The sequence below is a fragment of the Eriocheir sinensis genome, chromosome 25, assembly GCF_024679095.1.
Source record: "Eriocheir sinensis breed Jianghai 21 chromosome 25, ASM2467909v1, whole genome shotgun sequence".
Lineage (NCBI taxonomy): Eukaryota > Metazoa > Arthropoda > Malacostraca > Decapoda > Varunidae > Eriocheir > Eriocheir sinensis.
In genome coordinates, this window is record NC_066533.1 from 14,295,218 (window position 1) to 14,308,434 (window position 13,217).

Consider the following 13,217-nt stretch of genomic DNA (forward strand, 5'->3'; position numbering starts at 1 on the left):
AGAGAGCGAGCAAGTAGAAGGAAGAGGAAGAAGAGGAGGAGGAGGAGTATTAGCATGACGTCATCGCTCAACATAGCACTATCTTGCCCCAACGCCCTCTATTGGAGCGCTGGGATGGCTGGTCGGTGATAGCGGGCAAGGAGGAGGAGGAGGAGGGGAAAGGGAGGAGAGATTGTACATTCATGCCCCATTCCTCCTCCTCCTCCTCCTGCTCGACCTAGCGGATTGAAGGGTTGAAGGGGCTATATTTGCATCCTCCTTCCTCCTCCTCCTCCTCCTTTTTTCTGCTCTGGATGATAGTTTTTGCGTCTATGGTTACGTTTCTTCTTTTTTCCTTGTCCCTCTTCATCCTTTCTCTTCTCTTCCCTTCCTCTCTCTTCCTCCCCTCTCTCTCCTGATGATTCTCGTTGTTAGGGTGCAATGAAGGGAATGCTCTCTCTCTCTCTCTCTCTCTCTCTCTCTCTCTCTCTCTCTCTCTCTGATGTAAGTGTGAAGGGAATGCAATCGTCACATAACCTACTGCCCCTTCCCTTCCCTTCCCTTCCATCTGTTTGTCTGTCTCGTGTCTTATGTAAGGCTTGAAATGGATCTGTGTGGTACGTCTTCACACACACACACACACACACACATACACACACTTATCTATGGTTCACCTATCTTTTCATTTCCTCCTCCTCTTATGTAATGAAGGGAACACACTCATACTTCCTCTTCTTCCTCCTCTTCTCTCTGCATGGCGCACTAAGGTTGATGGGAACATGCACACCAACACACACACACACACACACCTGCATCTGTTGTATCCATTTTATCCTTCCCTCTATTGTGTAATGTAGATGTACCCATTGCCTTTTAGCCCTCCTCCTCCTCCTCCTCTTCCTCTTCCCTTCCTTGCTTGCCCGGCCGGCGTAACTGCGGGTTGAAGGGAACACACACACACACACACCTCCCTGCACCACCTTCAGTATGCTCAGCTTTAGTTTCTCTCTCTCTCTCTCTCTCTCTCTCTCTCTCTCTCTCTCTCTCTCTCTCTCTCTCTCCGCTTCCATTATGCGTGCTGTTTTATGAAGGGAACCATTGCTATGCCCTTCACCTCCTTCCTTGACCTCTGCCTCACCTCTCGGATGCCCTTCATGCGCGCCCTTCCCTTCGTTTCCCTTCCTTCTATGGGGCGGTTAGTGATGGGAACATGTATGAGTCCTGTACTTGTGTAGCTTGTAAGGACATGAACGGGTGCTTGTTGAAATGTTTTTTTTCTTCATTATCTTCCCTTCACTTCGTTTCCCTTCCGTCTATGGGGCGGTTAGTGATGGGAATGTGTATGGGTCCTGTACTTGTGTTGCTTGTATGGACATGAACGTAATTGTGTTGTAACTATTAATAGGGTTTTCGTTGTTACTTTCCCTTCGTTTTCCTTCTTCCTATTTCCTTCTTTTCCGTTATTTCTTTTCTACTTTCTTACCTTTTTTCCTTTTCTACTTCCTCCTGTTTCCTCATCCTTCGTTTCCCTTCCTTTCAGCCCTTTCCTTTTTTCCCTTTTCTAATCCTTTTCCCTTCTTTTTATTTCACTTCCATACCATTCTTCCAAATCCTCTTCCTCTTTCCCTCTTCCCCCCCTTCTTATTATGGATTGGATGTTGTGATGTAAGGGTGATGGATTGGCAGGGAGGGAGAGAGGAATCAAGGGAAGGGAAGGAGGGTTTGGCCTGTCAGAATGAAGGAAGAGGAAGGGAAAGGAAAGGGAGTGTTTATTAATATATTTATGAAGGGACTTTCCCGTGACAGAAATGAATGTATTGCAGTTATTTTTATTATTGTTATTGTTGTTATTGTTCTTTTCCTGTTGCTTTTGTCTTATCTGTCACTTCCTTCCTTCCTCCTCCTCCTCCTCCTCCACTTACATTAATCTCCTCCTCCTCCTCCTCATGTTACGTCCTTATGCATCACTCCTCCTCCCCCTCCTCCTCTTATTACTCTCATTCTTCGCTCCATTTCCCTCGTTAATATTCGTCTTTGTTTACATGAGTGTGTGTGTGTGTGTGTGTGTGTGTGTCAGTTTTTTTTCTCCCCTCCTTTCCTTTACTGTTTTTTCCTTGTTTTCCCTTCCTTCTCCCCTTTGTTTAGGTTGGATTCGACTTGGTTTGTTCATGTGCAGGGCGACAGTGATTGTTTTTTTGTGTTATGTAAGTGTTAGGAAGCGTACATGAGGAGGAGGAGGAGGAGGAGGAGGGGGAAGAAGAGGAGAGGAAGGGCGTGTAAGATGGGTTCTTCTTTTCATAACCCATCCTCCTCTTCCTGCTCCTCCCTTCTCTACACCACCTCACTTAATGGCCTCCTCCTCCTCCTCCTCCTCCTCCTCCTGTTCAGCTAGATATGCGTTGTTATAAGCCGTCTTCCTCCTGTGGCAGCTACTTGATCAGGAGGAAGAGAAGGAGGAGGAGGAGGAGGTAAAAAAAAAAATAATACGAGACAAGGATATATTGGTGTGCGTCAGATGTTTACATGAGGATGTATTTTGATCGTAAATTAGACCTGTGTGTGTGTGTGTGTGTGTGTGTGTGTGTGTGTGTGTTGATGTTGATGTTGTGGTTACTGTTGTTGTTATCATTGCTGTTGTTGTCGTTTTATAGATTGGGTTCATTACTTTAGATTGGGATTGCGGATGATATATGATGATGAGGAGGAGGAGGAGGAAGAAGAGGAGGAGGAGGAGGGGAGGAGGGAAGACGTCTATGGCACCGTGATTGAGCGAGGGAGGAAGGAAGGGAAGGAAGAGCCAGCAGGAGGAGGAGAAATAAGAGTGGAGGTGATGGTGGTGGTGGTGGAGGTGAAGGTGGTGGTGGTGGTGGGGATAATCCATACTGTGCTGTCTAGAGTGGTGGTGGTGGTGGTGGTGGTCAGCGGTGCTTTAAGAGGCGTGTGAGCAGCCGCAGCAGGAGAGGAAGAAGAGGAGGAGGAGGAGGAGCGGTGATGATGGTGATGGTGGTGGTGGTGGTGTGTATAGGTGTGTCCGCGTAGAAGACGATGATGGTGGTGATGCCTATAAATACTGCCCTGCTGTGTGTGTGTGTGTGTGTGTGTGTGTCACCCTCATCTAACCCGTCTCTCACACACACACCTTCGCCAGAAAAAAAGAAAAGAAAAAAAAAACAGACGAGTGCAGGAACGCGTGCAGCTGAACCCGTCAAGCTGGCGACGACGCAGCTGGCCCTGGTGGTGGTGGTGAAGGTGGTGGCATGGATACAGCCGCGGCCCAGGGGGGGGAAGGGGGAAGGGGATGAAGGGAAGGGGCGGCGAGGCGAGGGGCGGCTACCTACAGACCGCCCGTCCTTCTCTTGCGCCCAGCTGCCACCACCACCATCACTGCCTCACCATCATCACCACTGCCTCACCACCACCACCACCACCATCACCAGTTCTCTCCAGTCCCTCTCCCTCTCTCTCTCCACCACCACCCGCTGCTTCCCTCCCTCTCATGTGCTCCTTTTTGAATCGTGGAGGGAAGGGAGGGAGCGGCACACACACACACACACACACACACGGCCTTCCCTTCCCTTACCTCGCCCTGCCCTCACTCACTCACACACTCCCCTCTCTCTCTCGCTCTTGCCCAAACCTCTCCTCTCCTATCCCAGCCCTCACCCACCCTACCCTACCCTTGCTTATAACCGGCCACTCACAGCTGCCTGCCTCCCTCACACACACACACACACACACACACACACACACACACACACACACACACACACGTTCCTTTTCAGCCTCGTTCCGCCGTTCCCAGCCGTTCCAAGCCTTGATGACTCAGCCTGATACATTTTCCATCCAGCTCCTCTGCGTCACCCAGCGGCGGCGGCAGCGACCTGGTCTGCCTCCCCGAGCTGCCTGCCTCTCACGTCCGGCGCCATGTTGGGGCCGGTGTTGCTGTGCCTACCTTCCTCTCTTGCCCTCCCTCACCCTGCCTCTCTCTCTCTCTCTCTCTCTCTCTCTCTCTCTCTCTCTCTCTCTCTCTCCGTGTTACCTGGCTCTCTCTTCTTCCCTTGGGATTTCAGGGGCTTTGCTGTCCTGCTGGGGGTTACCTGGGTGTCTGTGTGGGTCTTGTAGCGCCTCTTCTTCCTCCTCCTTCTCCTTCTCTTCTTCTTCCTCTTCCTTCTCCTCCTCCTTTTGCTTGTCTTGTTCGCCTCCCTCCCTCCTTGCTAGCCACGACCCCCTCTACTCCTCCTCTTCCTCCTCTCCCTGTAATCTAGTTCTTGTGTTTTTACCTTTTACTCCCGACTCCAGACTGACTCCAGGGATCAAGGACGGCCGCCTGTGTGTGTGTGTGTGTGTGTGTGTGTGTGTGTGTGTGTGTGTGTGTGTGTGTTGCAGTGTCCAGTATAATGATGAATCTTGTTTTGGTTGGTGTCATTATTATTATTATTATTATTACTATTATTATTATTATCGTTATTTTTTATGTTTTTGTTGTTTTCTTGTACTAGTGTTGCCGTTATGGTGTTGATCGGTAACTCGCAGTGTGTTGCTATCTGGTGGTGTTGTTTTTGGCGGTGGTGTTGCAGGGATAGTGGTGATACGGTGATACCCTGGTGGTGATAGCATTTCCGGTGGTGCTGAATGGTGATATGCCGCCTAGATTTACACTCGTGGTGGTGATGGTGGTAGTGGTGATGATGCTCCACTCCCTTCACCACCACGAAGTTTTAAGTGATGGTGATAATGGTGATGCTTCCCCTTTCACCACCACGGGGATTAGGTAATGGTGGTGATGGTGATGCATGTCTCCACTTCATCACCAGTCACCACCACGAGGACCGACCGGGCTGTATGAGGTCTGAGATGGTGGTCTTTGGGTATGGTCTGTGGTCTGGGCTTTCCCGTGGGCAGGGTGGGTCAAGGGGCTTTTGTTACCCTCATGTATCTTAAGAGGAGGAGGAGGAGGAGGAGGTAGAAGAGAAAAGAGGAAAAGAAGAATTACCTGCCTTCCTGCCTACCTTACCTTCTTACCTTCGTGCCCACCTGGATGGATGAAGAGTTCCGCTTTCCTACCTACCTTTACCTGGTGTGTGTGTGTGTGTGTGTGTGTGTGTGTGTGTGTGTGTGTGTGTTCGACCTTCAATGCAGTGAGCACCCCTCTGGCCTGTTCCTCCGCCTCCAGTCTCTCTCTCTCTCTCTCTCTCTCTCTCTCTCTCTCTCTCTCTCTCTCTCTCTCTCTCTCTCTCTCTCTCTCTCTCTCTCTCCGCCAGTCAGTTTTGCTCTGCTTCCTTTACTGTGTTTTGAATTTCTCTCTCTCTCTCTCTCTCTCTCTCTCTCTCTCTCTCTCTCTCTCTCTCTCTCTCTCTCTCTCTCTCTCTCTCTCTCTCTCTCTCTCTCTCGCAAACACCCACCCAGCCAGTCACACACACACACACACACACACACACACACACACACACACACACAGTCGCTTCTGCTTTAATAGTTTGGACGGTCTATTAAGGGGAATGAGAGGCTGTGTTGTTTTTGTTGTTGTTAATGGTGGTGGTAGGGGGAGTGGGGAGAGAGGGGGGGAGGGGGGAGGGTCCTACTACTGATGATGGTTGTTGTTGTTGTTGTCCTTGCTGTTGTTGCCTCTACTAAGCGTCCCTTTGATGGCGTTGTTCCCTTGGGCAAGACACCGCGGCCCCGCCTGTTTGTGTCTGAGAGAGAGAGAGAGAGAGAGAGAGAGAGAGAGAGAGAGAGAGAGAGACTTGTTACCGACTTAGACCTCACAAATATATGGCCTTGAAGGAGAGACTTGGGAGGAGGATAAAGGAGGAGGAGGAGGAGGAGGAGGAGGTTCTGTAACCCCAAAAGCCGGACGTGTCTCAACTAATCTCTCTCTCTCTCTCTCTCTCTCTCTCTCTCTCTCTCTCTCTCTCTCTCTCTCTCTCTCTCTCTCTCTCTCTGTGGGTGTTAGGATGCGAGACACACACACACAGGTTGTGTGAGAGAGAGAGAGAGAGAGAGAGAGAGAGAGAGAGAGAGAGAGAGAGAGAGCGCTGCCCCTGAACATTATGAGACATGAAACGTAGATATCTGCCTGTGTATGTGCGTGTGTGTATGTGTGTGTGTGTGTGTGTGTGTGTGTGTGTGTGTGTGTGTGTTCGGTTCGTCTATTGCATTACGTTCGGTGCCCTTGAGTTGCTAAGGGCTGTCAGTTACCCGTGTGTGTGTGTGTGTGTGTGTGTGTGTGTGTGTGTGTGTGTGTGATGTCCCTGGCCTGTCCAAGCGCATAAAACTCCCATATTGCTCATCCTTGAACACACACACACACACACACACTCACACGGTAAGGGAAGGCGGGTAGACACAAACACGTTCCTCCCCAACCTTACCTGTCCAGCCTCTTTTTCTCTGCCCAGGTGTGTCAGTTACTTTACCTGTGCCATTACGTGACGCGGAAAGTTCATGCGACTGTAAATGGGGGATATTGGCGTTTGGTTCCTGTTAATAGTGGATAAATAATATAAATAACCACTAAATATGATAATACTGTAATGTTTCTTAATTTTGTGGGCATGCAAGACTGGTAATTGTGGGTGTAACTTCGTGTCTTCTCTAAATAATGACAAACTAGCATGTAAATAAGAAAAAAAAAGAATGTTATGTATGTCTTATGGTTATGGAAGATCTGAAAGTGTTAGTGTTGTATTGGAATTGCCTTGGATAATGATAGATACTGAAGATATAATAAAATGATGCATGGATAGTATGGATGTTAGACTGGGTAAGTTTCTTTTTTATATAATGTTGAATGTGGAAAAAAAAATTAAAAAGGGAGTTCATATATACCTAACCGTACTTCGTTTTTATTGGGGAAAAGCTGGAATTCTGAAGGCTTACAACTACACACACACACACACACACACACACACACACACACACACACACACCTGTCTCACTCCTTCGGCCTTACCTGTCGGATGCCACGGCAGGTAGACAGCGACGGGCGGTTGGCTGATTGATTGATAGGTTTACCCGTCCTAACTTGCAGACTCGGAAGCGTTGCAGCCGGCTGTGTAAAGTTAGCAGGAAAGTTGTGCAGAAACCTTGAAAAACGGAAGGAAAAGGGGAAAAATGTATGATGTATATGGAAGGGAAAAGGGATGTAGAGAATTGAAAGGAAAATGGGAAAACAATATGGCGTAATATGAAAGATAAAAGCAACCTTGTAAAACGGAAGAATGTATGATGTAGATGGAAGGTGGAAGGGATGTAGAGAATTGAAAAGAAAATGGGAAAAAAAAAGTATGGTGTAAAGTGAAAGATGAAAGCAACCTTGGAAAACGGGAAGGGAAAGGAAGAAAAAAGGGATGATATATGTGAAAAGTAAAAGGAATTGTAGAGAACGGAAAAGAGAAAAAGGAAATTATGATGTGTATGAAAGGAAGGAAAAGCAAAGAAAAACAAAGGAAAGGAAAAGGAAAAAGGGAGAAGTGTATAATGCATTTCAGAGAGAGAGAGAGAGAGAGAGAGAGAGAGAGAGAGAACTATTGTATATGTTTGTGAGATAAAAGGAAAGAAAAGTAAAGTAAAGGAGAGGAAAAAGGAAAAGGAAGAAATGTATACTGCATTTGAGAGAAAAAAAACAACGATTGTATGTGTTTGTGAGATAAAGCAGAGTAAAATAAAGGAAGAGACACAGACAGACATAAAACAGAAGGAAAGATAAATAGCAGTGTGTTAAAAGCTTAGAAGAGAGGGAGACACTCGTAATAATAAAATGATATACGCGTTTGTGAGAAAAAAGAAGAGAAAGAATGGAAGAAACACACAGACATATAACCGAAGGAAATTAGAAACGATGAGGTGTTGAAAGATCGTAAGAGAGAGGGAAGAGAGGGAGACAGACGTAATAAGAAGAGAGGAGGAGGAGCAATGGGGAACCGGGGGGGAATATTTTTAGCAAGTGACGTGATTGTGAAACAGAACTCATTAAGGTGCACGGGTGGCGGTGTGTGTGTGTGTGTGTGTGTGTGTGTGTGTGTGTGTGTGTGTGTGTGTGTGGCTGCCTGTGCGTGATGGTGGGCCTCAAGCTGATCAATAGCAGGATGTGAAAAGCAGCGGCAGCAGCAGCAGCGAGCACTAGCCACGGCCACCAGCAGGAGAAGCAGGCAGAGGAGGAGGAGGAGTGTGGCATCGGTAGCTTGAGGAGGAAGAAGAAGAGGAGGAGGAGGAGGAGGCAGTATAAGTTGTAAAAAGCAAAAAAGAAGTTCGTATATCCATCTCTATATATATGAGGAGGAGGAGTGTGGCAGAGGAGGAGGAGGAGGAGGAAGAGGTAATATACGTAAGTAGTAAAAAACAAAAAAAGGTCCTCCATCCATCACTATATATGAGGAGGAGGAAGAGGAAGAGAAAAAGAAGAACAGGGATGAAAATGGGTAGCTAGAGGAGAAGAAGAAGGAGGAGGAGGAGGAGAAGGAGGAGGAGGAGGAGGAGGAGTTAAAGCAGCAAGAGGCAAATAATCAGGAGTAGAAGGAACTAAAAAATATCCCTCACTACATAACCTAATAATTCCCTTTTTCCTTTAGGTATGGCCCCGTGCAGAGCGTCAAGATGCTGCCCGGGGGCGTGGGCGGCGAGGAGGGGGGGCAGGGGATGTGCGCCACGGTGGCATTCATGGACATATGTGCCGCTGCCAAGGCCCACAAGGCGGACAATCGCTTGGAGGACCGGTGCCTCAAAACCACTTACCACGAGGCCTCCCTGACCTCCCTCGCCTCCCCGCAGTACACCCCGCCCATCCACCACCTTCGTGAGCCCCCCGCCCACGCCTACACACCCACGCCTTCCTCAGCACCCAACTCAAGCAACCCTGGACTCGCCTCGCGCAGCCCAAGGTTTTCTGGGTGAGTACAAATGATGTTTATCCTCTCAGATTCATCAGGGTATATCAGCCAGTCTGTACGCACTCACTCCTCTCCATTTAGTACTCACCAGGGGCTAAAAATAATATAAACTCCATGGAAACTTAAGCTCAGGTGTATCAAAGATTGGGTCATTAGTTAAACAGCACCTTCTTCCTTATACCCGAGTTTATATTTTCAAGTTTATATTTTTTATTCCTTGGTCTGAGTACTAAATGAAGGAACCCGCATACGAATTGGCTCACTTACCCCTCTTACCTGGTTAGCTGTCCCGCCCACCTGTCTTGTCACCTAGGGAGGGATGATACCTGTCCCACTTAACCTGTATCTCACTCCCCTGGTGGCAAAGGTGGAAATTACACTGTCCACACAACTCGAGGAAATACGCCCCACCCCTCGCCCCGCCCCTTTTCCTCATTCCGTGCATATCATTGGCCAGTCCACCACGAAGCCATGCCCCCTAGACAACTCAGGCTGTTTGTGATTGGTGTTCACTGGGAAAGGCTTGAATCGTACTGGTGGATATTGGGAAAGGCCTGAATTTTATTGGTGAATGCTGGGCTGAGTGGGCGGGGCTTATTATCGAGGTTAGTGTGAACGGTAAGTGTTGATTGCAATGGAGGTGAAGGTAAGACATATGTGTATTGTATTGTAGCGTAGTACTTATAAGTGTTAAGTATAAGTGATGCAGCACAGTCCAGCCAGTCTACTACAGCTATACTACAGTGAGAAGTGACCCCCCTACCCCGGGACACCCCCCCTCTCCACCACCGCTCCCCCCTCCCTCCCTCCCTCCCTCCGTTGATAAAGTGGTGATGAAAAAGGAAAAGAAAAGTGTCCGTGTGTTAAGTGTGGTGATGTGTCGACTTATAATGTGCCCCAAAAAGTGGTGATGTGTTAGAAAAATAAAATAAAAACGCGACAACAACCAAGAACAACAAGTACAGGATAACAACAACAATACCAACAGCGACAACAACAGGAACGGTTCGCTACAGTGGCTAAAATAGAGCGAATAAAAAAATAAAAAAAAGCCATTAGCGAAAGGAGATAGAGAGAGGGAAAGAGAGAGACCTTGAGATAGATAGCGAAAGAGAGAGAGAGAGAGAGGTGGAGGGAAGAAGGTGTTGGTTGGTGGGTGTTGTGTGTGTCTAGCAACCAACCCGCCAAAGCGTCGACATGTGGCTATACCGTCGACATCATTTTAGTGCGCTGCAAAGTGTGTAGGTGGCGCTGGTGTCTTATAACGAATAAAAAAAAACAATTACTACGTTGTTTCTGCCGTATATAATAATTAATAGCCTTTCTCTGTGTGTGTATGTGTGTGTGTATGTGTGTCTCGAGGATGTGTACGCCTATCATGTACACCTCGGGACCTACAGGAGAAGCACTTGATGTGTACATGTATGCATCATCATCATCATCAGCTTACCTGGAGGATGGATGCACCTTGGATTATTATTTACCTTGAAGCACCACCACCACCACCACCACTACTCAACACCACTTAGGATGTACAGCAAGTTCTGGATTTAACCCCCTCACCACCACCACCACCACCACCAATACCACCACCAACACCTATTTTCCCTTCGCTCTCACCACCACCACTGTCACCACCACCACTGTCAAGATGTCTCGTTGCCACCACCACCACCTCACCACCACCACCACCACCACAATCACCACTACAACAAGCGCCACCGCCCGTTCGCCCACTTAATCTTGTGTTCTTGTTCTCGTTGTTGTGTTGGTGAATCAGTGTTGTGAAAAAAAATAATGCCAAAAAAAAAAAAAAAAAAAAACGTTTCGGCTTGAGAACGTTTCCATCGTGTGTAACGTTTATCATTTGTTTCTAATATATATAAAAAAAAGTTCACCTCCAGTCGCCGTTCTTGTAGTGAATCGAAGTGTCGCGAAGTGGTGATGAGATTGGCGGTGATGAGAGGTGGTGCAGGTGGAGGTGAGAGACGCTGGAGGAGGATAATTAACACCAGGTGACCAACGGCTAGATAGAGCGAGAGAGCGAGAAAGAGAAAATAAAAGAGGCGGTTAACGTTGTGACTATAGCGAAACGGTGAGAGCGAGTGAAAAGAAGTGAGAGGAGGAAGAGGAGGAGGAGGAGGAGAAAGGGGAATGAAAAAAGGGAGATAAGAAGAAGAGGGGAGAGGGGTTGGATCCTGAAGAAGTGAGTGGTCAGTCTTCAAGGGAGAGGCTGTTGAAAAGGTAAGTGAGAGGCGGACTGTGCTGCGTCAGGTAAACACTTGTCTTACCTCTACCTATCTTACCTTACTTTTCTTACCTTACACCTGGAGACCTTGATGCGCCAGGTATGTTTGTATGTGTGTATGTTTGTGGCAGGGAAATTGGGATGGGTTTACCTTGTTTTACCTCTACCCTACCTTACCTTACCTTATCTAACCTAACCTAACCTAACCTAACTTACACCTGAAGTCCTTGATGTGCCAGGTATGTTTGTGTGTGTGTATGTTTGTGGCAGGGAAATTGGGATGGGTTTACCTTGTTTTACCTCTACCCTACCTTACCTTACCTAACCTAACCTAACTTACACCTGGAGTCCTTGATGTGCCAGGTATGTGTTTGTGTGTGTTTGTATTTGTGGGAAGGAAATAGGGATGAGCTACCTTGTTTTACCTTACATTATCTTACCTTACCTTACCTTACACCTGGAGTCCTTGATGTGGCAGATATGTTTGTGTGTATGTTTGTGTCAAGGAAAAAGGGATGGGTTACATTACCTTGTTTTACCTTACCTTACCTAACACCTTTTTGGATTCTTTGGTGTACCTTGTTTGTGTGTTTGTTTGTTTGTTTGTGTCTGGTATAGATGGGTAGGTTCATGTACCCTCATGTATGTGTGTTTGTATATGTGTTTGTGTTTACCTTTTACACCTGGGATCCTTGATGTACCCCTGTGTTTGTTTGTGTGAGGGACAGAAGGAGGGGGGTCAAGTTAGTGTACCCTCCCGTATGTGTGTGTGTTTGTGTATACCTGTTTTGTGTCGGGGGGGAAGGGGAGTGGATGGGAACCGAGGGAAGGGAAGGAAGGGTTACCAGTGTGGTTTTTCCCCAGGTGAGGTTACATATAACCACCTTACCTGTTCGTGTCACCTTGGGAAATGCTAATTGCAAAAAAAAGATGCATCACCGCCCTCCTGGGACCCACCTCACCTCACCTCGTTCATTCTTCTATACTTTTTTGTACCTGTGGGTAAAACTAATTAAAGAGGAGGGGGGTGGAGTTACTATTGCCACTACTGCTACCTGGGACATACCTTAACCATTCACCTGTAAAAAGCATCACCTGGAATACCTGTTAATTATTTCATACCTGGATGGACATAGACGTAGATTGAAGGATGAATCATAAGATATCTTTATTTTCTTGTTCTTTCATTATCTTATTTTTTGCATTATCTTACCTGTACATTTTTGAGAGAGAGCGGTTGTAATGGAGGTAGTTTGTGGAGTGGTGTGGAGGGCCTGGGTGAAGTGGAGGAAGGTGAAGGAAGGTGTTTGAAGTGGAGGAGGAGGAGGAGGAGGAGGAGGTGGTGTCATTCTGTTGCTACCCTGCTGCTGTTCTACCTCCTCCTTCTCCTCCTCCTTCTCCTCCTCCTCCTCCTCCTCCTCTTCCTCCTCTTTTCTTCCTCCTATTTCTCTATTTTTGGTTCTCTTCTCACCTTTCTTCTTTCTCTCCTTCCTGTTCCTCATCTTTTTCCTCCTCTTTCCTCTTGCTTTTCCTCTTCTTTTCCTCCACTTTATATCCTCCTTCCTGGTTTTCCTCCTCCTTTTCCTCCGCCTTTCCTCCACGTTCTATTTTCTCCCTCCTTTCCTCCGTTTTATCCGTTCTTTCCTTATGCGGTTTTTCATCATTTTTTCCTCCTCCTCTCTCTCTCTCCCTCTCTCACCTGCCCTGCACACCTGTCGCCTCAGCTCATTAAGCCGCCTTCTATTCTTCCTTTATTACCTGTATTACACCTGCCCGTCAGTCTTACCTTTTCCATGTTGCTGCATTTTCTATTGTGGGACTTTTCTTGTTGTTTGTGGTTCAGTTATTCAGTTATTGTTTATTATTATTATTATTATTATTATTATTATTATTATTATCATTCATTATCACTTATTACCCTATTTATTTATAGTTGCGTGTTATTCTTCTTCTTTATTATGTATTGTTTTCGTTAGTCTTTCTTTCTTCTTCTTTTCTTTCCTCCTTTTCTCTTATTTATTTGTGATTTCGTATTATTTTTCTTTGCTTTATCTTCCTTTCGTTGGTCTCTTTTTTTCTCCTCTTCCCTCGCTCACTTTCCC

General features: G+C 47.0%; 1 protein-coding gene and 1 long non-coding RNA gene across 10 annotated transcripts in view; one reads left to right on the top strand and one right to left on the bottom strand.

Annotated features, from left to right (window-relative positions):
- The window catches only part of LOC127003446 (msx2-interacting protein-like), a 153,486-nt gene that overhangs the window by 21,970 nt on the left and 118,299 nt on the right, over positions 1-13,217 (top strand). For all 8 annotated transcript variants that reach the window (XM_050870156.1, XM_050870148.1, XM_050870151.1 and 5 more), the window contains exon 2: positions 8,550-8,867. In XM_050870156.1, the coding sequence (XP_050726113.1) occupies positions 8,550-8,867 (318 nt within the window). The remainder of the gene's footprint in view (positions 1-8,549; positions 8,868-13,217) is intronic.
- On the bottom strand, positions 10,650-12,343 carry LOC127003450 (uncharacterized). Of its 2 annotated transcripts, none has more exons than XR_007757077.1 (2): positions 11,437-12,343; positions 10,650-11,312 (listed from the first exon to the last, which is right to left on the bottom strand). It is a non-coding gene; the product is annotated as an uncharacterized LOC127003450 (long non-coding RNA). The 2 variants fall into 2 exon arrangements; XR_007757076.1 differs by having other exon boundaries at positions 10,650-11,317.